The sequence below is a fragment of the Pollicipes pollicipes genome, unplaced genomic scaffold, assembly GCF_011947565.3.
Source record: "Pollicipes pollicipes isolate AB1234 unplaced genomic scaffold, Ppol_2.1 Scaffold_4002;HRSCAF=4701_pilon_pilon_pilon, whole genome shotgun sequence".
Lineage (NCBI taxonomy): Eukaryota > Metazoa > Arthropoda > Thecostraca > Pollicipedomorpha > Pollicipedidae > Pollicipes > Pollicipes pollicipes.
The window spans coordinates 27,075,305-27,100,145 of record NW_023596420.1 but is presented as its reverse complement, the minus strand read 5'-3'; the positions used below and the strand labels follow the sequence as shown (position 1 = coordinate 27,100,145).

Below are 24,841 nucleotides of genomic sequence, written 5' to 3'. Positions count from 1 at the left end.
CGCCATATGCATCGTTTCCGCGTCCGTGTTGCGGGCGCCACCCCGGGTAGGCCACTCCACTAACAAGTCATCCCAGCTATTGGCGTGCATCAGTTGAGCGGCCTGCGGCTCCACCTCGCGCACGGCCGGCGATCACACGGACGCCGGTACTTTGGGCGGTTGCCGCCCCCCCAACGGGGCCGGCGGTCGACCGAACCGTGGGCCGGCCGGCGGGCGGGCTGGGACGCCGCGCCGCGCCGGGCGTCGGCTCTGCCGCTCTATCGACCGTCCCCGGCGCCCGTACACTCGCCGACATCGCGTCCGGGCGCGGCGACGCCGGCCGGGCGGCAGGCCACGCTGTCAGGGGCCGTACAGCAGCTGCCGTCGGCGCGGCGCGGCAAAGCGGTGCGGCGGGACTGGCCGAGGGAGGGCGGAGCCGCACCCGAGCCGAGCGCCGCCATCGGACGCCGCCGCCGCCCCCAGACGTCGCCCGGGAGTGGCCGTCGAGCAGCCGCCACAGTGAATCAGCGACGGAAATAGACGCGGCGCAGGCCGCCGGAGAAACCCGTGAGTTGACCCGATCAAGACGTGGCTGCGGGCTGGGAGCTTTTGAACAAGTGCTGAGTGTGGCGGTGGTGTCGGGGAGGCGGGTGTTGTGCCGCGAAGGGGTGTGTGGCCCCGGCGCGCCTCCACTCGCGCGCGTCCAGACGGATCCTCACGAGGTAAACCAATGATTGCCGGTGATTTGGCTTGCCATCCCTGGGGTGGACGTCTCGTGATCGCTTGTCTCGTGTCGCACAGGCGTGAGTCGTCGTCGTATGTTTTCGAATTGCTAATGGTTGTCAGGTCGCACCGGTTGCTCTATCGACCGTTTTCACCGGGTTCTAGTCGCCGCACGCGGTCGTTGCATCTGCTGCCCCGGCCGCCCCAACCCCTGCGGCGCGCGGGCGGGCTGAGGCGAAAAGCCGGCTGGCCATAACCGGTCAGAGCAGCCATGAGGGGCTACCCCGTCCATAACCGAGCTCGGCGACACGAGACCGGACGGCGCCGTCTCGCCGCGGCCGCGCGTGATTCACCGCGCGACCCGTCTGGCACTGGCGGGTGGGTTAGAAGGTCGTCCCCCCACCACTGCTCCCTGGAGGTGGGCGTGTCGCCGGCGCGTTTAAATGGCCGCCGGCGCCGGCGGCGTCGGTGGCGTGTGGAGGGGAGCGGCGTCCCTGGGCCGGCGGTGAACGACCGGCGCCCACCTGTCTAACTGGGTCGGCATAGGTGCGGCGTGAGTGGTGAACAGTGCGGCGAGAGTGGCGCGCCGCGGCCTGACCGGGCGGCGCCAGTGGCCACTCGCAGACGGGCTTTATCGATGCCGCCGCCAGCGCTGTGCCCGACGCTTTGTGGACGGGCAATGGCGCCCCTTTTTCTCCGATCGTGTGGGACCCGGCCACCCTGGCTTCACTCGGCCCGGCACTGACGCCACGCGAGTCTGCATCAGAGAGGCCACGAGCGCCTCACAGCCAGGACGGCGTCGACGGCGTCTGTGACGGACAGGCTGTCTGTGCGCGGGTCCGCAGCGCTGGCCGGCCGGCGGGCGGCTCGATCCACGGTCACCGCTCCGCAGCATCAGGCGGCAGACACAGCCAGCAGCCAGCTGTCGTCAGCCAGCTGGGACCGATAGTACAGGAGCGGCACGAGTCGGCTGGGACCGGCTGTATTTGCGGATCTGGCTGCAGGTGGCCACGGAATGATGCGTTCACTGGTTGCCCAAATTCCGTGTGTTGGGGGAGGGGCTGCACAGGAGATCCGATTCAGTATTTCGGCAATGGAGCGACTGGCATGCTGAGGTTCTCCTGGAATTTGTTGTCGCGTGAAAATGAAGGTTTGGTGACCCGCTGTGGTGCCCTCTCAAAGGGGATGCTTCTGGAAGGAAAATTTTGGTTATGATTGCACAAATTTAAGGGTTTTACCGTACTTTCGCCGAACGGCGAAGAACGTGCCAATCCAGAATACTGTCGGGGTAGGAGGCACAGCGAACGCCTCGAGAAAATGAATGCTCGGGTGCCACGAAGTGATGGTTTTGGTGCTCCTCCGCCGAGTGAGCCGATCCAGGATTTCCATCACATGTCGTACACTCATGATCGCAGTCCCAAACTAGAATAAAGTGCCATGAATAAGGCGCAAGTCATCATATTTCGCCAGACATGGCCTGTTCAGGTAGGTGAGTTCGAAAATTGTATTTTATGATGATCGTTGAAATATAAGAAGACCTAGTAACTGAAAAACTCTAAACCTAATAAGAATCCGCAACGTTGGTGTTTTCCAGAAAATGCCATGCAAATGTTTAATACCGAGCGTTCGAGCGGGCTGGTCTAGCCTGCATTCTCAAACATTTAAAATTTACCCAAACGTGATTAATACCGACGAGATTACGGGTTGCTGATTATCCGGGAAGATCTACGGCAGAAAAAGGCATCCTTTGCTGGTTCAAATTGTCGAGGAAAAAAAACAACGCCAAGCAGCAACGCAGTGGTCGGGTGTGGCCAGTCCCCGTCGGCCCGTCGTGGAACTGACAAGAGATGGGCGGTGTGCCGAGCAAGTCTGGCCCACGGCGGCCTCGGGCTCGGCATCAGGCGTGTCGATGTTGATCTATCGTCGGTGCCGCAGCCGTCCCGCAGAGCGTTCCGGAGGCTCACAGGATTCCCAGCGCTTTCGGCTGAAGTCGCCGGGGACCCAGCTGTCCAGCGGCGGTTGGTCGGGGCGGCGCGCGCTGGAGAAGCCGGCTCGCCAGCCTGACGCCTCCCACAGACACGTTCTCTTGCTTGGTAGCACTTTTATGTTTCACTCCGTGCGGATGTCCTGTCTCCAAAGGGCTTTGTGCGGAGATTTATCATGGTGACAACTTTGACGCAAAGGCGTAAACTATTTAGGCGCATGTCGTGTCCATTCGCTGCTCGTCTGGCCTGTTTTCGTGAACTTTTCCATTCGTGGCGCTCATGGATCTGCCGGTCCGTGCCCGGGTCCGGCGGTGTCCGCGGCTCCGTGGCGCCCGGCGTCGGGTTCGTCCGAGCGTGTCTGACGCCGGTCCGCACTGTCACGATGTGTCGACGGCCGGCCGGCTGCGGTGTCCGCGCAGTACGGCGGCGCTGGTGCCAGCTCCGGGCGGGGCCAGCCACGACACCGCAGCCCCGTTGGTCACTGCATCGCTTGCAGCCAGACCCGAGACCCGGCCCAACGTGGGTCCATGGGTGAGTGTCGCTGTCGTGAAGGGAATCTTTTAACCTGTTCGCTTTTTGAACGGCCCTGCTCAAGTGTACGAGCCGGGAAAAGGCCAGTTTGACACAAACTTTTTATTTCCAAGTAATTCATAAACCGAATAAAACGTGTCAACAGAATTGCCTTATTTATGGTTCGAAGACGCATGCAGCTAGGATCAAATAGCGTGTGGCCGGATGGCTTCGCTGCATGGTACTACGGCAGGGGGTGCGGGCCGCCATAACTAGCGGACAAGACAGCTCTAATGAGCAGAATGTCCGAATAGTGTCTGCTGTGTCTGCTGGTAGGCACCGGGCGGACCGGCCGTCCGACCCTGCCGGCCTGCCGGCCGTAAGCACCGGCCGTCCGACCGTGTTACCCTGCGGGGATGTCGCGGTCTGTGGAGGCGCAGGTGGAGAGCGTGCAGTGTGCAGCTGCCGGCTCCGGCCCACCGAGTGATGCTCACCCTCAGACACCCGGGGCTTGTTTCGAGTGCCAGGTCAGACGGGCGGTCGCTGACCGGCCGGTCCCAGGTGGCGTGGCAGGAGGCGCCCCTGGCAGGACGTCACGGCCGGTGCCCCATGGCCGGGGCGCGGGGGGAGGTCGGCCGGCGGCGGGGCGCCGCGGACGGCCGGCCGGCCCCGCGCGGCTGCTCGTTTGGTTTACACGAGGGCCGCTGAACAAACACTGACGGCACGCTGACCGTGCCGACCGGCGCGACTGCGACGGCGGAGCGTCGCCGGTGGGCGGGACTCCGCTGGGCTGGGAGCTTGGGTGGAGCTCCGACAGCGGTCGCTGTGACTGGGAGCTCGGGTGGAGCTCCGACAGCGACCGCTGTGGCTGGGAGCTCGGGCGGGGCTCCGACAGCGGCCGCTGTGGCTGGGAGCTCTGGCGGGGCTCCAACAGCCGCCGCTGTGGCTGAGAGCTCGGATGGAGCTCCGACAGCGGCCGCTGTGGCTGGGAGCTCGGGTGGAGCTCCGACAGGGGCCGCCGGGGCTGGGAGCTCGGGTGGACCTCCGACAGCGGCCGTCGGGGCGGGGAGTTCGAAGCTGTGCCGGCCAGATAGCGCCAGTCATGCCTATTTGTATTAATGTCCGGACTGTATTGTCGCTCATTAATAGGGACGATTGAATGGGCCGGACAACGTTAAACAGGCCAGTGTTTTGGCTTGAGTGGATGGCACTGCTGCCAAGCAAGCAGCAAGGTCACGGATATGTTTTGTATACCCGGGAGCACCAGCTCCATTAGCTGAAAACGGCACTTCTGAAGTCGCTGGTGTGACGCTCCGCAATGCCCCCTTCTGCCCGGGCTTCGCACACGCCCCGAGTCGTACACGCCCTTCCCAGAGGTCACTGGCGCGTCGGGCCGCCGCCGTGTCGGACGGCACTCGAGCGCCGGATGGGAGTCCTATGGGGCGTGGCGCGGCCCGCCGACCTCAGGCGGCATACGGGGGGCATGCGAGTCGTCTGGAGCGTGGCGCGGCCCGCCGACCTCAGGTGGCATACGGGAGGCATGGGAGTCCTCTGGGGCGTGGCGCAGCCCGCCGACCTCAGGGGGCATGCGGCAGGCATGGGAGTCGTCTGGAGCGTGGCGCAGCCCGCCGACCTCAGGTGGCATGCGGGAGGCATGGGAGTCGTCTGGAGCGTGGCGCAGCCCGCCGACCTCAGGTGGCATACGGCAGGCATGGGAATCGTCTGGAGCGTGGCGCGGCCCGCCGACCTCAGGCGGCATACGGGAGGCATGGGAGTCGTCTGGAGCGTGGCGCAGCCCGCCGACCTCAGGCGGCATACGGGAGGCTAATTTGAGCTGGGCCAGCGCGCCGGCGCCGACTTCGATCGCGTATCAGCTGCTGCCGCGTCGTCGGCCCGGGCCGGCGGGCTGCTGGGCGGACTCGCCATCTGCCCTCCCACACCCCGCGCCTGACTGGGAAACAGCGGCGCATCGCGCGAAATGGATCACCACGTCGTGCTTTACCAGGGCATGCACCTCAATGACATTGGTCAAATATTTGTCACTTGAGCAGGCTGTTGGGAAGCACTGCTACTAAGAAGATAGTTGCACATATTCCTGTCCACATAGGCAAGCCACCATACAAATCAACGGGCGAAAATGCCCATAATTAGTGGTTAAAATGGCAAACATATTTGATTTGGGGCTGTGAAGAGTGACTCGCCTGAGTAGAGGGTGGTGTGCTGATTCGTCTGGCGCCGTTTTTAACCACCCTGCTAAGTGGAGGAATCAATTTCCCCATGCGTTCGAGAATTTTAGAGCACCAGGGTCCCATGCTTCGATTTCGCTCCGTCAATAATTTTATGATTGGTTCAGATGACGACGGAGAAGATGTCCCACAGAACTGTAAGAAGCAATGAGAAACGTCATCGATGACACCAAAAGGTGGGGCACCAAGCCGTAGATGGACTCACTTGCCACGTCGTCGTCGTCGTGCAGAAGCGACAGAACTGTTTCAGCGATGACGTCTTGCAAATGAGACCGTGAATTCTGAATGTTGCATTAGGTAACGTGATTGTAAACATCAAGCATGTGCCTGGATCCCCGAGATCTCATGTTCCCATTAGGTAACGTGATTCTGAACATCAAGCATGTGCCTGGATCCCCGAGATCTCATGTTCCCATTAACATCGAATCCCATGGGATTCTGGATCCACCCTCTAAGTCCGGTGACATGTCCGCTTGAGAGAGAATGGGAAGACGTCGGGGAGTGGGATTTTGTACCCACCTGGGGCGGGCCGTAGCCTTTTTGGAAAAATGTGTGGGCAGAAACCTGTTACTTATTTAAATGGAACCAATTTATAACGAATCTAGAATGACTGCAAAGAAAACATAATTTAGATGCTGAAGTGGGTGTGCAGGTGGTTTCAAAGTGGGTGTGTTGGTGTGAAGGGTAGAACGAAAAACTACTTGCCAAGAGCACTTCCACTTCCCATTTTTGTTCTCTCTGGTTTTCGCCCACTCCAATGTCAAGTTTGGTGAAAAGAGTGATTTGTTCTATCTTTTTATCATTGATACTAACGCATACCCTGGTGCAAGGTCAAATTCGACAAAGATCACTGGGTCCATTTCAATTTGTCCGCGGTGTCAAATATCACCAAGTCCATCTCAGTTTGTCCCCGGTGTGGGTGACAAAGACACAAAAGTTGATCACGTGTTGACGGTCAGGGAATGCGTACTCATCATGAACCGCACCTGTAGGTAACTCCTACAGTACCTCGGCGTTATGACAGCAGTAACATCTGTATTTCCCATTAAGTCTCTGCACTGCTGCGCAAATTGAAACCTGGAATATCATTTTACTGAAGTGACAGCAGAATCCCGGATCCGAGATAATCTTTTGGCAGGAAAGATCCAATCTTTCGTAGCAGTCCTTGACAAAATTTAAGAAATTCCAAGCTACCAGACCTTCTCACACAATTTCAGAAGCATTCAGGAAATAAAAAGATCCGTCCATTAAGTTTAGAAAAAGGATACAAGATCCTGGAAGATCCTTGAATTTTTTTAGTGCTTAGGATTCCAAAGATCATGGATGCAGATCTTAGGGCATCTGATCCTCGGTGGTTCTGGGAATATTGGCACGTACCTGGTGGTAACCAGAGCTGCCAATTAGATTGCAATTTTTTTGAAATTTTACAAATTTCCAAAGTCCGGGCTGGAAATTGGAACATCAGGAGCAAACATCTTTGGAATTTTGGGACAGGGGATAACATTCTGTCGCGTTGTAAATTGGTATGTATGCCAACTAATGTGAGGCGGCTTGTTTTTAATATGGTTTTATTCTGGGACAGAACGAGTTGTTGATAGAACCTACTTAAAAACCAATGTTTTTTAATATGATATAGAAGGTTTCTTTCATCAAGGGCATCGATAGAAAGGACCGTCCGGCTGAGTTACCGTCGACAATCTCAGTGACAGGAAATCTTAGCGAACACCGATGTGAAATGCGAACTGTGATGTTTTCACGAAAGCCTGTGATACACATTTCTTACCTGCAATCGTTTTCTCTCTTTCGTGTTATTCCAGTGAGGGAGTAAAGCGACGCGAGTGCGACCGGGTTATTGGTTAAGGTATTGCTTATTATGTGTTATATATATATATATATATATATATATATATATATATATATATATATATGTATATATATATATGGAGATTTATATAAATAAACTTGAAAGTTTTTAGTCAACACGGTTTTTTGGATACTTTTTGTGCAAACGGCTGGTCCGTCTGGAGATTTTTGGATTGAAGTTTGGACGAGAACTCTCAAAAGATTTCGAAACAAGAGAGTAAACCCTGTCGTGAGTTCAGACTGCACGCCGCGAGTACGTCGGAATATTGCAGTGCAATGTGAAAACAATATGCATTAGGCGTTCGACTTTCAGAGCAGGATATTTCCGTTAAAAAACTGACTGACTGCTTTTTATAATGGTTTCAAACTTCGTGCACTGAAACAAAAATTTGAAGATAATTCTGCAAGAAGACAGAACGACCAAAGGTATCAAACTGACCCAAGTAACCAAACCACCCAAATAACAAAACCGACATTACTAAAACATTACAATTAGTGTGGTGGGGTTCGAATGAGGACAGCGTTCTGAATGTTCTGAGGCGTTTTTCTGTGGTATCACGCAAAATATGGGGTTTAAGAATATCCCCGGCCTGGTGGGGTCTGTCTGGTAGGATTGTCTTAGACCTGGTGGGATTTGGCAGGTAAGAGTATCCCGGCCTGGTGAGATCTGGCGGGTTAGAGTACCTCCGGCCTGGTGAGATCTGGCGGGTAAGAGTATCCTCGGCCTGGTGGGGTCTGGCGGGTAAGAGTATCCCGGCCTGGTGAGATCTTGCGGGCTAGAGTGTCTCCGGCCTGGTGAGATCTTGCGGGCTAGAGTGTCTCCGGCCTGGTGAGATCTGGCGGGTAAGAGTATCCTCGGGCTGGTGGGATCTGCCGGGTAAGAGTATCCTCGGCGTGGTGGGATCTGGCGGGTAAGAGTATCCTCGGGCTGGTGGGATCTGGCGGGTAAGAGTATCCTTGGCCTGGTGGGATCTGGCGGGTAAGAGTATCCTCGGCGTGGTGGGATGTGGCGGGTAAGAGTATCCCTGGCTTGTGGGATCTGGCGGGTAAGAGTATCCTCGGGCTGGTGGGATCTGGCGGGTAAGAGTATCCTCGGGCTGGTGGGATCTGCCGGGTAAGAGTATCCTCGGCCTGGTGGGATCTGGCGGGTAAGAGTATCCCTGGCTTGTGGGATCTGGCGGGTAAGAGTATCCTCGGGCTGGTGGGATCTGGCGGGTAAGAGTATCCCTGGCTTGTGGGATCTGCCGGGTAAGAGTATCCCTGACCTCGTGGGATCTGGCGAGTGACGTAAGGCCGATCAGGCAGCGTCCTTCAATCACGTAAATTACGTTGGTTTTTTAGATATATTTTTAACTAATTCGGAGTGATTGGAGCAAAGTCGTGTGTCCTGTCTGTACGTAACAATGATCACATTAATTTGTGTGATAAAAATGCACTTCGTATGGAACAGCCGATACATTCGTTACCACAATGAAGACATCCCATGCCTCGAGATCGGGGATGTAGGGCTGTGTGCATATGTGTGTGTAACGGGGTGGGGGTCAGAGAGTGGTTATGGTATAATTTTGGCAAAGTAAGGGTGTACATAGAAAGTGCATAAGAAAGCACAGTTATTCCCTGCGGTGCCCGCCCTTCCTGACAGGGTGAGAGGCAGGCGACGCCATATAGCCTCAGCAGCTGAGTGCGTCGTAAAGCCCCAATCACACACTCACAGAAAGCACAGTTCGGGGCACCCCTCCGTGCCATCCCAAAGTCGGACGCTCCAGCACTGAACGGAGCGCGTGAGCCTCCAGAGGAGCGGAAGGCGAGCTGTGTCAGAGAGGGCTGGCAGACGCACTCAGCGGCCCCGCGGCGCGTGGTACGGCCCGACGCCCTGCTGGCGGACAGCCGATACACCTGAACAGTGCAGCACCTGGCGACGACGGGCAGCACCTGGTCCGTACAGCTGTGTGGCGCCTGTCTCCACGCCGTACACGGCCTCCGGGGTCTCACCAGGGGCGGGATGTGGACCGAGCGGACGCTGCGCTGGGCTCGGTATTCAGTGTCGCTGTTTGCGGACGCTCCCATGCCTTTCATTTGGCGACCGTCATCCTGGGATCGATGACCCAGATTGCTCCTCCACGTAAGCGAGCGTCGAGAAGTTTTCAAATTAAGGCCTGAGTAGAGCGAGTTACAGCGTTCCTCGCTGACGATGAAATAGCGGACGGTATGCGAAAACACGAATAAATGCGGGGAATTACCAGGAGCATCCAACGTCAGGCAAACCCCGTGCAGGGCAGGAGATATTCATGTAGTCATATCAGTGGTTTAGAGCTTCCTGTCTGATGCGGGGTGCCACGTATGATACCAAACGCACGCTGCCTGGGTTTCCGGCCCTGGCGAACGGGTACGGTCCTGGGTTTAGCCGCTCGCGACAGCGCCCCATGTGGGGACAGTTGGCGAAGCCATGGGTGGTGTGTTCCTGTGCTGCCATCGTTACGCCATGGACAAATGCCCTTCACCTTCCTCCCGCTCGCATAATGACTTGATTTCTCCTCGGCCTGTGCGATGATACGGAGTCAGGTTGACACGACTCGATATGCGTATGATGCTCTGATGCGACCCGATCACTTGCGTGTAGGGTGCCAGTGCAACCGACATTGGCGGTGACCGTTGCCTACGGTTGTTAAGTTTCGACGCTGAAGGATTACCGTTATTACCGTGGCATCAGTTCTCATGGGGTGTTTGCCTGTACAGCTGCGCTGGGATATCCGCCTGGCTCGGCCATTTGCCATAGAACGGCGATCTAGCGGAGGAGCTGCGGAACATCGCGTGACCCGCATCAGCTGCGGTTGGACTGGTCAAGCTTTCCATTGCAACCGCATGAAACCGCATGAAACCACAAACCATTGCCTTGACTCGAGCGCGGGATGCAGGTGACAGAACGTTGGATATCTGCCAAATGGGCTCCCTGCAGGCTGTTATTGGCCGGCGACCATTTTACTTGCATTCCGCCGCTCGGCTCGGCAATAGACCACGGGGAGGGGGGGGGGGAAGGGGGGCAGCAGTACACAGCAGTCATTCAAGTCAGGTGCTTCAGACGGGCGCGTGCCATCCCAGCCTGATCGGTGCGGGCGTGGGGCGGGGGCGCGGGGCGCGTTGGGGGGTGATGTGGCGGCGCCTCGCGGGCAGCCGCGCGCCCCCGCCAGCTGCCTGGCGGGTGCGCGGACTGAGCCGCAGCGCTGGTCCGTGCCAGCGTGTGGGCGGCGCGCGGCGCCCGCCGCCGGCCTGTTTGCGTTGATGACGCGGTCCAGGGTGTGGCAGGGGCTGAGAGGGGGACGCACTGCCAGGTGTGAGCGCGTCCTGGTTTTGAGGCGCAGCACTGTGCGGAGCTGGTAATCTCCAGCACACGTTTGCGGCTGGTGGCGTGGGCTGAAGGCGCTGGTCCGCAGTGGTGCGCCGCGGTGGTGTTAGCCCAGGACGCTTGTCCTGAAACGGCACCAATCTGGCTGTTGCAGACGTGCTGAGGCGGTCCCAACGGCGGCGACTCGGTCACCATGACGACGGACATCGGCGTGCCGCGATGGGATCCGGTCACCAACCAGGACATGGGCGACGAGATGGAGTACGACGGGGGCAACTCGTCCTCCCGCCTCTTCGAGCGCTCCCGCATCAAGGCGCTCGCAGGTAACCGCGGCGTTCAGCGACCACCTTCCGACCCGGTGCTGCGACACGGCTCGAAGGCTGTGACCGCTCTGTTGGAGATGCTGATGTCAGAGCCGTGTGCGTTCTGCTGCACCATCGCGATGCCGCGGGCAACTTATCCGAATTAGAAGACTTACCTCCCGCTGACGTTTGTTGTGCTGTGCGCTGTTTGTTGGACACAGCGCGGACTGCATGAAATGCGTGACGTCCCCGCCGTTCGCGGACCCGGTGGCAAGACAACGGCGGCGATCTCGGTCGGCTGCGCGCGGCGACGTCTGCCAGGAACGGCTTAGGTGGGGAGGTGACGTCAGACGCTGCCTCCGCCGCCCGGTGTGACATCAGACGCCGCCTCCGCCTCTGCCGCCACCGCCGCCGCTCGGCGCGGACGGCGTTCAGCTCAGACCAGCCGTGTGACGTCAGCGCCGCTGGCGGCCGTGGCCGATCGAACGCGGCCGGTGGCTGGGCGCGCGCGCTGCGGTCAACAAGCGGCTGGCTGGTGAGAGGCCGAGCTGGCGAGCGGCCCCGCTCGGGCCGCTGGGCGCGAGTCCGCGCGGTCACCGGCGCCCGTATCGCAGCGCGCTGCCCGCCCTATCTGGTTAGCGGCAGCCATGATAACGGCGACGCCGAAAGGCTTGGCGACTGCAGAGCGCTGCTGCCTTACGTGTACCGAATAGGGGCCAGTGCTGCGTCCCGGGCCCCTACCGGACTCCTGGGTTGGGCCTTACGACCCCACTGCAATGCGGCAGTTGCACAACCGCTCTACGGCGTAATCTGTGGACCAGCCCATGTGATTCATGTGTTCAAGGCATGCATTTCGGAGAGTTACACGTCAAATTCTGTGTTGGCGTCGATGAACTCGGCACCAACCGAAGATTATTTCATTACTAAGCGCCGATCTTTTGACCGTTTCTGTATTGCCTAGAGACGTCAGACTTCTTCAACGTGTCGGGTGAAGGTTTTCATGCACGACACGGTATGTACTTGCCGACCTTCGACGCGTGCCTTTCGATCTCGGCGGCGCCGTCAGTACCATGCCTGGTCCATGGACGCGAGAACGTGCGTTCGAGCCTGGGCCGGCCCAAAACTTCTGTACCAGTTCCGCATGGAATGTGATGAATTTCTTGCCACGGGCCGGTACCTGATGTAAATGTTTTGAAGTGTTTTATTTCCTTGACAGCTTTGCGCGCAACTTTGGGATATAACCTCCCCGTCAACTCGAAATTCACTACTGTACCGTTAGGGTCACGCTACGTTCTGTTACAGGCTGCCAAATGTGCTAAGTTATGTTCTACCCCATACTTGAGCATCCAGTAGATCTTTATCATTATTATGACATTACGAACTTCGTTCTACCAGCTTCTAGTCCGGTGCACTGTCTGCGGGCCGCGGACGGGCGGCCGGCCACTCGTGAGGGGCGGCTTCGACAATCTCTGGTACCCCCTGAGAGTGCCAGTCTGACCGCGGACGTCATTGCAGCCATGCCTGATAATGGCCCAGTCGCCGGCGTTCGCGGGTCGAGCAAAGGCTAGATATAGTGCGATAGGATTGTTTGTCGTGGCGGCGCCCGAGCTGGCGGTTTTGCAGAGCGCAGAGCGCCGCCTGCGCTGTCACCAGCCGCAGCCCACGGCTGGTGACTGGGTGCGGCCAGAGCGTGGCCTCCTCAGCAGATGGCTCGCCTGGCGCGGGGGCTCAGCGTCGTAATTGAATGACGCGCCGACTGCGGAGGGCGATTGAATGAGTGCTGAGGGAAATGCATCAGATGGCAGCGGTGACGCGCGCAGCGGCGGCTCACTCGGGCGGCTGGACGGCCGTGACCGGCTCCGTGCGCGCGGACCTCGGCCTGGCGGGCCGGGCGAGCGGCGTCACCTGTCCAGCGGTCACGTCCGCCGGCGCCCACTGGCTGCTGATACGGCAGTAAAACAGCACGATAAGATGAGAAAATAAGCCACTCATGTGGCGGCCCCACTCTTATCCTATATGGTTACAGCTGCCACCACGTGCACTAAAACCACATGTTTACAGCCATCGATGACTCTGCGTTGGTAATGTTCTAGAGCCCGGCCGGTACTGCTCCCGCCGCCCACCATAGTGGTGTTGTGCGTCAGCAGTGCCGGGTCCGTACCGTTGTGCTCCTCTGTCGGCTGTGGCTGCGGGTCGGGCTCGCCGGGTCCCGCCGAGTCCCGCCGGGTCCTGCCGGGTCCCGTTGGGTTCCGCCGGGTCCCGCCGGGTCCTCGCCTGGGGCTGGGCACATTGGCCCTGTTGGCCGGCTTCTGTGTTCTGGCTGGGCTGGGGGCGCGATCATCCTGTGTGCTTGCCGCAGAACGGAACCGAACAACGCTTTCCGGCTGCCCCCCCCCCCCCCCCCTCCCCCCTCGGTCGCTCTCCGCTGTCTGTCTGGTGCTGGGAGTGAGCTGCAGCAGCAAAATGATAGTTTGCATGCAAAGATCGCAGCCAATATCCGAAACAGGAGACGGTCGGCGACGAGGCGTCGCCAGCCTGCTGAGCTGGTGCGGGGTGAGGGACAGACTCCGTCCGGACCGGACCGGCTGCGGGGCTCGCTGGCGTGGTGCGCTCGCTCTGTCTCCGGTGGCCTGCGGGCGGCACGCTCCGGAAAGCCTGACCGAGCCGTCTGGCGGGGCGGGGCCGCGCCGCCGGCCTGAAGCCTCAGGTGGACTGTGCGGTGTGGCCGTGCGGGCGGTGTCCCGCTGTCTGTGCCACACTGTGACTGGGCCCGACACTGTGCCGGCGCCGTCACTGGTGCCGGCTCCGCGCCGCCAGTCGTCTGTTTGCCTAGTCGGTATCAGGGAGTCTAAGCCGGCGCCGTCGCCTATCGCTCAGTCCGACCTGAGAGCGGCCGCCGCCGCTGTGGCGCGCTGGGTCCCCCGTGTCCGCTGTGTCCGCCGTGTCCGCCGTGTCCGCCCGATGGCCCGCGGACATGTGGGACGTGGACGACGTAAACAACATCTACGACCGAATCGTCGGCAGCCGTCGAGGTGCGTGCAGTGTGGCAAGTCTGGGTACAAGGTCGTGCGCCGGGCTGCGGCGCGCGGCGCGCGCTGGCAGCCGCGTCACGAGTGCGGGCGTGGTGACAGCGCGCCTTCCTCCGAGCGCGCGAACCCGATCGACTGCGATGCGGTGGCGGGGCTCCGGCGGCGCCGTGGTTGGCTGCTGTCGAGTCGGGTGTTCGGCCAGCGCTGTCGCCGCCGCCGTCGCCCCGCCCGCCCGCTGTCGTCCGCCGCGCCCGGGCCGGCGGGGGCGCGGCCTTGCGACGGCGGCCGTCAACTGAGCCGCCGATCGATGGTCGGAAGTTGTCTGCCGCCGCCGGAATTCGGACGGCAGACGCGAGGCGGCGCCGAGCCTTCGATTCGCCACTTTGTGGTTGGTTGATTTCAAAATCGGACCGGGAAAAATGGCGTTTGTTTTTGTTGTGATGTTGCGTGCCTCCGTGGACACACCATATCGCGATCCATGTAAGCAGCCAACCCTGAGCGTTACTGGGTCTGTTTCAGGTGAACGAGAGAATGTGCAGAAGAAGACGTTCACGAAGTGGGTGAACTCGCACCTGGTGCGCGTGCAGTGTCGAACGGCCGACCTGTACACCGACCTGAGGGATGGCCGCTACCTGCTCAAGCTGCTGGAGGTGCTGTCGGGCGAGCGGCTGGTGAGTAGGGCCGCGTCGCCGGCGCGCCGCGTCTCGCGCCGGCCGCGTCCGGCCCTGGCCGCGCCCCGGCCCGCAAAGGCCCCGAAATAGAGCCGCCGCCGCCCCGATTGGCCGGTGACGTCACTGGCTCGGCACGGGAACCGGCGGCGTGTTCTGAACCGGCGCGAGCGTGCGGTCTTCACGCAGATTAGCACCTCCCTGCCTTCCACATCACCACATGATTAGTAGTCGTGTCGGCGTTTGCCTGGCATGCAACAGCTCCCGGACTGGCAGTGGACCGGCGAGGTTTTGCCTGGCCTGTTCTGCTGGGAGGGCTCTCCCGAGCGGGCATGGAATCGTCGCAGGAAAATTCCAGGCTCCGCCGTCCTGGTCAACGCTGCGGTCTGTTGGCTCGCTCATTGGACAGAGATGCGTAACACACTGTTGTTTTGTCTCCGAAAGATGTCTGTTATGGCATTGGTAATTACTTGTACTTTGGTGTAGAATGTATTTTAAGCTTTTCAACGCCCATCACCATGGTCACGCAAGCCGTATGTATACATGTTGCTTACAAATGTGCTGGATTTCCGCTGTCTTATGAATGCTGACGGTAACAGTATTTGTCGCCACTTGATCACTGTTTTGCCGTCACTTTGCTATTGTTTATCGTCCTTCTGCCTGTGTTTTTGGTCACTTTCTCACCACTTGTTTGTCTGGCGCTCACGAGAAGTGTATGTCTGAACCGGTGGATTATTGCAATAAAAACAACGGTGCGTCATTTACTCTAGTAGTGTCTTGGGGGCCTGAATATCCCAATTTGTTGTGGGCCTTTCATTTACAAATTACGCGGAAAGTTTCAATATCTTGTTGCTCCTGAGCCGTATTTTCTCTGCCCGCTTTCGCCCTTTGTGCAGCAGAGTAGAAGTGTGGGCTTGGCAAGGGCAAACTGGGCAAGTTCCGGCTTGCGTCTGTTGCGCGGGACCGACTCCTCACATTGGTCGTTTCCCTTCTGCAGCCCCGCCCCACCAAGGGCAAGATGCGGATCCACTGCCTGGAGAACGTGGAGAAGGCGCTGCAGTTCCTGCGCGAGCAGCGCGTCCACCTGGAAAACCTGGGCGCCCACGACGTGGTGGACGGCAACCCGCGTCTCACACTCGGCCTCATCTGGACCATCATCCTACGATTCCAGGTGCGCTCCATCGGCCGACAGCCGCGCTGTGGGGGTTGGAAGCCGAACCTCCTCCCCCTCCCACAGCAGCGGCGCTGTGGGGGTTGGAAGCCGAGCCGCCTCCCCCTCCCACAGCAGCGGCGCTCTGGAGGTTGGAAGCCGAACCGCCTCCCCCTCCCACAGCAGCCGCGCTGTGGAGGTTGGAAGCCGAACCTCCTCCCCCTCCCACAGCAGCGGCGCTGTGGGGGTTGGAAGCCGAGCCGCCTCCCCCTCCCACAGCAGCGGCGCTCTGGGGGTTGGAAGCCGAACCGCCTCCCCCTCCCACAGCAGCCGCGCTGTGGAGGTTGGAAGCCGAACCTCCTCCCCCTCCCACAGCAGCGGCGCTGTGGGGGTTGGAAGCCGAACCGCCTCCCCTTCCCACAGCAGCGGCGCTCTGGGGGTTGGAAGCCGAACCGCCTCCCCTTCCCACAGCAGCGGCGCTGTGGGGGTTGGAAGCCGAACCGCCTCCCCTTCCCACAGCAGCCGCGCTGTGGAGGTTGGAGGCCGAACCGCCTCCCCCTCCCACAGCAGCCGCGCTGTGGGGGTTGGAAGCCGAGCCGCCTCCCCCTCCCACAGCAGCCGCGCTGTGGGGGTTGGAAGCCGAGCCGCCTCCCCCTCCCACAGCAGCGGCGCTCTGGGGGTTAGAAGCCGAGCCGCCTCCCCTTCCTCCCGTAGTGCCCGCGGAGCATGCGCCTGAGTGGAGGAGCGGGAGTCCGCCTGTGTTGTTCAGCTGCGGTGCAGTGTTTAGTGTGTTACGCGCAGTGTGCAGCCATTTGTATGATGCTAAACGTCGTGCGCATGAAAAGGCAAGCTGCTCGCGTGTTAACGCCTTTGGCCGGCCGCCAGATCCAAGACATCACGATCGAGGAGACGGACTCGAAGGAGACGCGCTCGGCCAAGGACGCGCTGCTGCTCTGGTGCCAGATGAAGACGGCTGGCTACCACAACGTCAACATCCGCAACTTCACCACCTCCTGGCGCGACGGCCTCGCCTTCAACGCACTGATCCACAAGCACCGTGCCGACCTGATACAGTACGAGAAGCTGAGCAAGGCCAACCCGATGCACAACCTGAACAACGCCTTCAACGTGGCGGAGTCGCAGCTGGGCCTGACCAAGCTGCTCGACGCGGAGGGTGAGCGCGCCGGCCACGACGAGCCGCCTTGGCTGCCACCTTCGGCAGCGGCGGCAGTCAGCCGTCAGATGATGGGTGGTGCCAGTGTTGATGGGTGTGAGTCAGGTCTCCCCCAGAGGAAACGTACACTGCTGCTGGTCCCCACCAGGGTGGCGATACTTAAAATGGTAGAGGTCTTGGTATGTGACGCTGTTGCCTTGATGCAACGACGTTGATAAATGTACGTGTTTTTGGGATGGGTGGCTGATGTAGCCACTTCTGTTCACTCTACCCGTTGTTTTTCTTTCGACCCTCCTACTTTTCGTATGTCGCTGTGACCAATATGGGATTCCCGCAGACGTGTGCATGGAACAGCCGGACGAGAAGTCCATCATCACCTACGTGGTCACCTACTACCACTACTTCTCCAAGATGCGCGCCGAGACGATCCAGTCCAAGCGTATCGGCAAGGTGGTCGGCACGCTGATGGACAACGACCACATGGTGCACGAGTACGAGAGCCTGACGTCAGAGCTGCTGCGCTGGATCCGCGAGACCATCGAGCAGCTGGGCCAGCGCCAGTTCGCCAACTCGCTGCGCGGCGTGCAGGAGCAGCTCGTCCAGTTCAACTCGTACCGCACCGTCGAGAAACCGCCCAAGTAAGTTGTGCGACCCGGCCCGGGCCGGCCCGGGTGCGTCGGGCGGGCCGTGAGCTGCCGCGCTCATCTGGGCTGGCGCCCTCACGCAGTGATGGTGCTCATCCCTAACGCCGTTCGTGTCCTCTCGCGGCGTGGTGACTCAGCCCTGCGGGGTGCGTCGTGTGTGAACTGGTGGACTGAACCGGCCGGGGTTGGCTGGCCCGCTAGTGACGCCCGCCTCCGTGTGCCCCGTCCAGGTTCGTGGAGAAGGGCAACCTGGAGGTGCTGTTGTTCACCCTCAAATCGAAGATGCGCGCCAACAACCAGCGGCCATACACGCCGCGCGAGGGGCTCATGATCGCCGACATCAACCGGGCATGGGAGAAGTAAGTCTTTCGACGCCGACGGGATACGTCCGCTGAAGTGTGCAGGGGACTACACGGTGCAAACATTCTCGGCATACATTTCCAGTCGTAGATCGACTCGCGAGCTCAATGGAGTTAAGAGTTTGCCATAATAGCCGGGCCGTCTATTCCCGTCACCTAATGTTTCCTCGACGATGTGCACAGCATAGGCGGTGTGACCGCTTTTCCCCCTAATCTGCTAATCTCTGTCAGTTTCCCCATAATCCGCGGTGGACTGATATGTGCGAGCCGTCCTGGCTGTGACCGCGGCCTGACTCTGTTGGCGCTGTCGCGTTCGTACCCCGCCGTGCCGCCCGTCTGACGGCCGCCGTGCGCAGGCTGGAGAAGGCCGAGCACGAGCGCGAGCTGGCGCTGCGCGAGGAGCTGATTCGCCAGGAGAAGCTGGAGCAGCTGGCCGCCCGCTTCGACCGCAAGGCCGGCATGCGCGAGACCTGGCTGTCGGAGAACCAGCGTCTCGTCTCACAGGTCCGTGCGCCCGCCCCGCCTCGCCCCGGAGCAGACCGGGACGCACTAAGCAGCGTTCTCTGTTGACCAGCCTGTTCTTCACGGGTGCCACGGTCCGAGATTATTGCTTAGTTGCGACATTGTGCTAAGGGTGATGCGATATATTAAAGTAGTATTTGCACTGGCCTGGGACAGAGCATGGTGGTTGGTGCGCTGTGTGGCATTTGTTTTGAAGCAATGTTCGATGGCGTATTATTTTCACCGGACTGCGATGTATTCAGCAGACGACTCAGCGCTGGCGCGGCGCTGTTGGTGATAGCACCAGCGGCGCTGGTGGGCGCACGGCAGCGCTGGCGCGGCGCGGCGCGGTTGGTGATAGTACCAGCGATGCTGGTGGGCGCACAGCAGCTCTATCGTGGCGCGATTTGTGGTGGTGCTAGCGGCTGGTGGGCGCATGGCAGCGCTATCGTGGCGCGATTTCTGGTGGGACGAGCGACTGGTGGTGTAAGGCAGCGCTGGGCGCCGCTGTTTTGACACGATGCTGTCTGCGGCAGGACAACTTCGGCTTCGACCTGACGGCCGTGGAGGCGTCCGCCAAGAAGCACGAGGCTATCGAAACCGACATTCTGGCGTACGAGGAGCGCGTGCTCGCCGTGGTGGCTGTGGCCGAGGAGCTGCAGACGGAGAACTACCACGACATCGAGCGTATCAACGCCAGGTACGGCCGGTTCGCGCGCCGTATTATGCTGAACAGCGCCTCACGGCTGGGGCTCCAGCTACCGGCTGGCACATGTGCTGCCATGTGCCCGTCCTGCCCTCCTCTCGGGCGTTAGTCTGCGATGCTGGGGTTCATGGTGTGACTGTCGGCTCCGGAGCCGGAGTCGAGTTCGCCCTGTTGACTTCCGGCAGCGGGGTGGTTCGTGTCCCGGTGTACAGACGTGTCAGCCCGGTATCAGTCCGGGTTCGCCCTTGTCTCGGTATACAGGCGTGTCAGCCCGGTACTCGGAGTCTGAGACTGGGTCTGGCCGCGTCGGCAGGAAGGACAATGTGCTGCGCCTGTGGAACTACCTGCTGGAGCTGCTGCGCGCCCGACGCATGCGCCTGGAGCTGAGCCTGCAGCTGCAGCAGAACTTCCAGGAGATGCTCTACATCCTGGACAGCATGGAGGAACACAAGATGCGGCTGCTCTCCGACGACTACGGCAAACACCTGATGGGCGTGGAGGACCTGCTCTCCAAGCACGCGCTGATCGAGGTGAGGCGCGGCCGGCGAGCGGCGCCGGCAGCCCACCGTCCCCTATCGCCGCTCACCAGCCGTCGGTTGCGGTAGACGCCACTCCGGCACGGCCCTCTGATGAAGCGTCTCTCCATCCGAGTGCTTCCTTTCGCCGAGCGATGAAGGATGTCAATACCGTCGTCTGGTACAAGACTGGTTAGCGGTGTGAACGATACAAATTGCACGTCTAGTGACACAAATCTGGATTTCGATCTGGCTCCATCTCGCTGCTCGTCATGGCGCCTGTATGTACGCTAGTGATCAGACTGCTCGCTCGGCGTGCGTCAGATCAGACGGCTCGCTCGGTGGGCGGGTGGCGCGACGTCGACTCCGCTTCGCCCTCTGACCCGTCCGTTCGCTGTGCCGGCAGGCCGACATCAACGTGCTGGGTGAGCGCGTCAAGACGGTGGTGCAGCACTCGCGCCGCTTCGTGGACGAGGAGACGGAGGAGGGCTACCGGCCTTGCGACCCCGCCATCGTGGTGGAGCGCGTCCAGCAGCTGGAGGTACGGCCGCGCCCCGGCCCCAGCGCACTCTGGCCGGGGCGGCTCGGGTATTGGCCTTTTTAATGCAACGACCGGTTACGGTCATTCGGCGGCTACAGAGGCTGTGTGTTGACTGTCGTGGCATCAGTGCGGACCACTCCGAACTGTCAGATGCCTTCTCGCTTGACCTGTGAAACATCCATTGGAGGTCTTCACGAGCGGTGACGACGGCAGCAAATCGTCTGGTACTGTCGCTGTTCTACGAGCAATGTTTTACGATCGTTGCTTGTCAGTTGTGTTGAGGCCCTCAGTCTATGTCAGTTTTGTTCCCACGCATCCGAGCAGTAAAGGTATCGACGTGTGTGCTATCGAACGTTGCGTTGGGTTTTCCTTCAAAGACATGATCGTGACTGTGTGATTCCGAGTGGGTGACGTGACGAGGTGACGTGCCTGTATGGGTCCGGTGACGCGAGCGCCTGCGTGTGACGCACCTTGCGCTCGCGCGCGGACGGGTGGCGCACGGTCGTGTGACGCGTGCACTGGACGCGGCGCCGGTGCGGCCACTGACGGGGCGGGCGGCCGGCCAGGACGCGTACGCCGAGCTGGTGAAGCTGGCGCTGGAGCGTCGCTCGCGGCTGGAGGAGTCGCGCCAGCTGTGGCAGTTCTACTGGGACATGGCCGAGGAGGAGAACTACATCCGCGAGAAGGAGAACATCCTCAACGCCGCCCACATCGGCAACGACCTCGTCACCGTTCACATCCTGCTCGCCAAACACAAGGTGAGCACGTGGCCGTTGGTCACCTTACCCCAGCGGGTTGCGCCTGGTCACAGGACGGCAGCAGCTGAGTTGACACCGCAGCTCCAGCTGGGCGTGCAGCGGCAGGGCGGCGCTGATGCGCTCTCCCGCCGGTGTGGGGTAGGGCTGCAGAGGCGGCGATCAGAGCTGACAGGCGGCCGGGACGCGGTGTGCGGGCGTGTGCCGACCGGGCTAGCCTGGGACCCACTGACCGGCGGCCGTGGCGACCGGCAGGCGCTGGAGGACGACCTGGCGGCGCACGAGTCGCAGCTGCTGGCCATCACCCAGGTGGGCGACGAGCTGGTCAACCAGGGCCACTTCGGCGCCGACCGCATTCGCGGCCGCATCGACGAGATCGTCGACATGTGGAACCGGCTGAAGGAGCGGGCCGAGCGCCGCCGCCAGCAGCTGGAGCAGGCCATCGGCTACCACCAGTTCTTCGCCGACGCCGACGACGTCGACACCTGGATGCTGGACACGCTGCGCCTGGTGTCCTCGGACGACGTGGGCGGCGACGAGGGCGGCGTGCAGAACCTGCTGAAGAAGCACAAGGACGTGGACGACGACATGAAGAACTACCAGCAGACGATCGAGCAGCTGCGTGGCCAGTCTCAGGAGATCGGCCCCGAGTACCGCGAAAACCCCGAGGTCAAGGACCGCGTCGACAGCATCGACAACAGGTACCCGCGCGCACTGAGTCGTAGCCATCGGCGAGGGGCCAGCAGCCGACACCTAGCCAAACACACTATGTTCGTCTGTAGATCGCCATGAGTAGAAGTTGTCATCCTCTGGAAGGAGGCCTTACAGCTATGCACTGAGTTTTCCGCGACCACCAATCGTTGTGGTGCCGGCGCCTATGCTGTGGAAAAGCAGCAGTGGTTGTGCCCCTTGCCGCCAGGTACCGCGAGCTGAACGAGCTGGGACAGCTGCGTAAGCAGCGCCTGCTGGACGCCATGTCACTGTACAAGCTGTTCTCTGAGGCACAGCGCGTCGACCAGTGGATCACCGAGAAGGTAACGCGGTGCCAGCGTTGTCCCAGGCAGCTGAGGCCTGAAGGGCTACTCACGAAAATCTCTGGGGCTATAGCGATTTGGTATATGTATGTCTCTGCAGAGACGTATCGATCTTGTTATATGTGTGTATCAGATCTCTCCAACTTAATGTGTTCACGAAATCATTACTATTGGCCGTATTCCTTGCTGATGGATATTGATATTTCCGGCTGCAAATGTTGTCAAAACAGTACATTGATCATCCAAACAAATTCGAAGTGAATCAAAGGTGGATCTGAATCCAGTGCACAATGAATCTGATGTGAATCAGATCTGAATGAATCAATGAATCTGAGTCCAATGACCAGAAGCCAGTAGTGTGTGTTGTGGAGCAGTGTGTGCCCTCGGGTCTGGCTTCCGGTTGACCGCTGCCCCCCCCCCCCCGCGGCAGGAGCGCATGCTCCACAACATGGTGCCGGGAGATGGGCAAGGACGTGGAAGACGTGGAGATCCTCAAGCACCAGTACGAGGGCTTCGACAACGAGATGAACGCCAACGCCAGCCGCGTGGGCGTGTGTGAACCAGCTTGGCCAAGCAGCTGCTGCAGGTGGAGCACCCCAACAGCGAGGAGATCGTGGCCAAGCAGAGCGAGGTGATGATCGGCGACGCCCCTCAGTCCGCAGGCCTATACGCCCGGCCCTGACGGACGGCGCGGCGTACCGTGGGTCCAGCCGTCCAGTCGACGAAACCCGGCTTTGAGCGCTGTTGCTGGACAAGCGCAAGGTTAGATCTAGTTCTGACAGTGCCGCTACACTGCAGTTCGTTTCACGTCAGCGGCTCAGCTGGCCGGTGTGGTCGTGGTGGTCTCGACTGTCCGTGGGCTCGTGATGGGCGTGGGTTGTGACGGTTGGCTCGGAAGCCTCAGCGCGAGCCGTGTGCGGGTCGTGGCCACCGGGACGCGTCGTGTCAGTGCACCACCGGCCGGCGATGCGCCTCTCGCCTATGACCGCCCCGCCATACGTGTCCACAGCTTAATGACAAGTGGTCGACGCTGCGCGAGAAGGCCGAACAGAAGAAGGAGGAGCTGGAGAGCGCACACTCCTACCAGACGTTCCACATCGAGATCCGCGAGACAGTCAGCTGGATCGAGGAGAAGACCAAGCTGCTGCACCAGACCGAGGGGCTCGGCTCGGACCTGGTGCGTGCTGAGCCAGGCGAGCCCTGGCCTCGGTCAGGAGATGGTAGCCTTGCGCGCCAGCCTCCACACGCCCTCCCTATGTTCGTTGTGTCCGTGTGCGCGGTTCATGTAGGATACGACGAACATTTGTTGTATCCACTTTGTTTTCAAGGCCGGCGTCGATCGCGTAAGAAGTTGCCGTATAAAGTGCACACTAGTGGATTGTTGCGAGACCCGCGCGTGTTTCATTTGTGAGCGGCACCTTGAAGTGCGTGTTCGCCGGCCCGTGCTCGCCCCGCGCTGGTGGCTCTGCCCCCGGATGCGCTGGCTGCTGGTGGCTGACCCCGACTCTGTGCCGGGCAGGCTGGCATCATGACGCTGCAGCGCAAGCTGAACGGCATGGAGCGTGACATCGCAGCCATCCAGGCCAAGCTGGACGACCTGGAGCGGGAGGCGCAGCGCATCGAGCAAGAGCGGCCGGACGAGGCGGCCGAGATCAGCGCAACATCAGCCAGCTGCAGGAGGTACGGACGCGCTCCGCCGGCTGGCGGACCGCCGCCACCGCCGCTGTGACCCCCGACAGGCTCCGAGACGCTGCGGTCTGCCTGCTGACAGCGCAGTTATAGGTAGTTGTAGGTGTTGGTGCGTGGCAATGACAGTGCTCGGGGGGAGGACATTGCGGTGTGAGTGGGCTGTGTCGGTTGTCGGATTGGGCCGGGTTCGCGGGCTCCTTGCCAGTTACTGTTTTAGACGCGGCGTTGCTCGGATTGGTGCACGTCTTGACGCCGCGTGTCGGGTCGGCAGCCATGGAAGGAGATGACGGAGCTGCTGAAGGAGCGCTACTCCAAGCTGGAGGAGGCCGGCGACCTGCACCGCTTCCTGCGCGACCTGGACCACTTCTCGGCCTGGCTCACAAAGACTCAGACGGACGTGGCTTCGGAGGACATTCCGCAGTCGCTGCCCGAGGCTGAGCGCCTGCTGAGCCGTGAGTGGACGGGCGCCGCCGGGGCGTCATCCGGGGCCTGCTTGCTATGACTGCCCTGAGCTGTGTTTTCAACTTAAGTTTTCTCTAATTTTTTAGACTTTTGTCTTGGAAGGCACGGGTGGCGCTCGTTTTGAGTTTTTCGTTTCTCTGAGCTTTCAACTTTCAGCGTGAAGTAGCAGATGAGGTGCGACTGGAAAATATAAGAGTGGCAGCATTCGGCTTCATGTGCGTTGTGTACAGACGTCAGGTTTGCCGTCGAGACGAGCGTGACGGGGCGCAGCGGCCGGCCCGCCGGTGACGCGTCGCCTGTCGCCGCCAGAGCACCAGACCATCAGGGAGGAGATCGACAACTACAACGACGACTACAACTCGATGATGGAGTACGGCGAGCGGGTGACGGCCGAGGACGTGACGCCGCCCGACGACCCGCAGTACATGTTCCTGCGCGAGCGACTGAAGGCGCTCAAGGACGGGTACGTGCCGTGCGTGCCGCGTCCCGCCAGGTCCCGCCGGGCCGCAGATCCCTGGCGTGATCAAAACCAGATGCCAGCTGCCATTCGGGGAACGATGACTTGTTTACCTTTGTTGTCATTGGCAAATCATTGTTGGAATGTACGGATGGGTCTGGTTAGATTTGAAGGTTCGTGGGGGGGGGGGGGGGGGGGGGGGAAGG

The 24,841-nt window shown here is 60.5% G+C and overlaps 1 protein-coding gene across 1 annotated transcript; it reads left to right on the top strand.

Moving 5' to 3' along the window:
• Positions 1 to 395: 395 nt before the first annotated feature.
• LOC119093167 (spectrin beta chain-like) lies at positions 396 to 24,152 on the top strand. Its single transcript, XM_037216077.1, is given in 20 exon segments — positions 396 to 546; positions 10,804 to 10,972; positions 14,500 to 14,651; positions 15,646 to 15,819; positions 16,684 to 16,972; positions 17,310 to 17,610; positions 17,847 to 17,975; positions 18,332 to 18,479; positions 19,013 to 19,176; positions 19,496 to 19,712; positions 20,104 to 20,238; positions 20,805 to 20,996; positions 21,249 to 21,694; positions 21,913 to 22,027; positions 22,458 to 22,490; positions 22,492 to 22,584; positions 22,587 to 22,658; positions 23,037 to 23,204; positions 23,547 to 23,707; positions 23,988 to 24,152. Coding segments are annotated over 19 exon segments (3,135 nt in total). The 5' UTR covers positions 396 to 546; positions 10,804 to 10,842; the 3' UTR covers positions 24,004 to 24,152.
• The last annotated feature ends 689 nt before the right edge of the window (positions 24,153 to 24,841 follow it).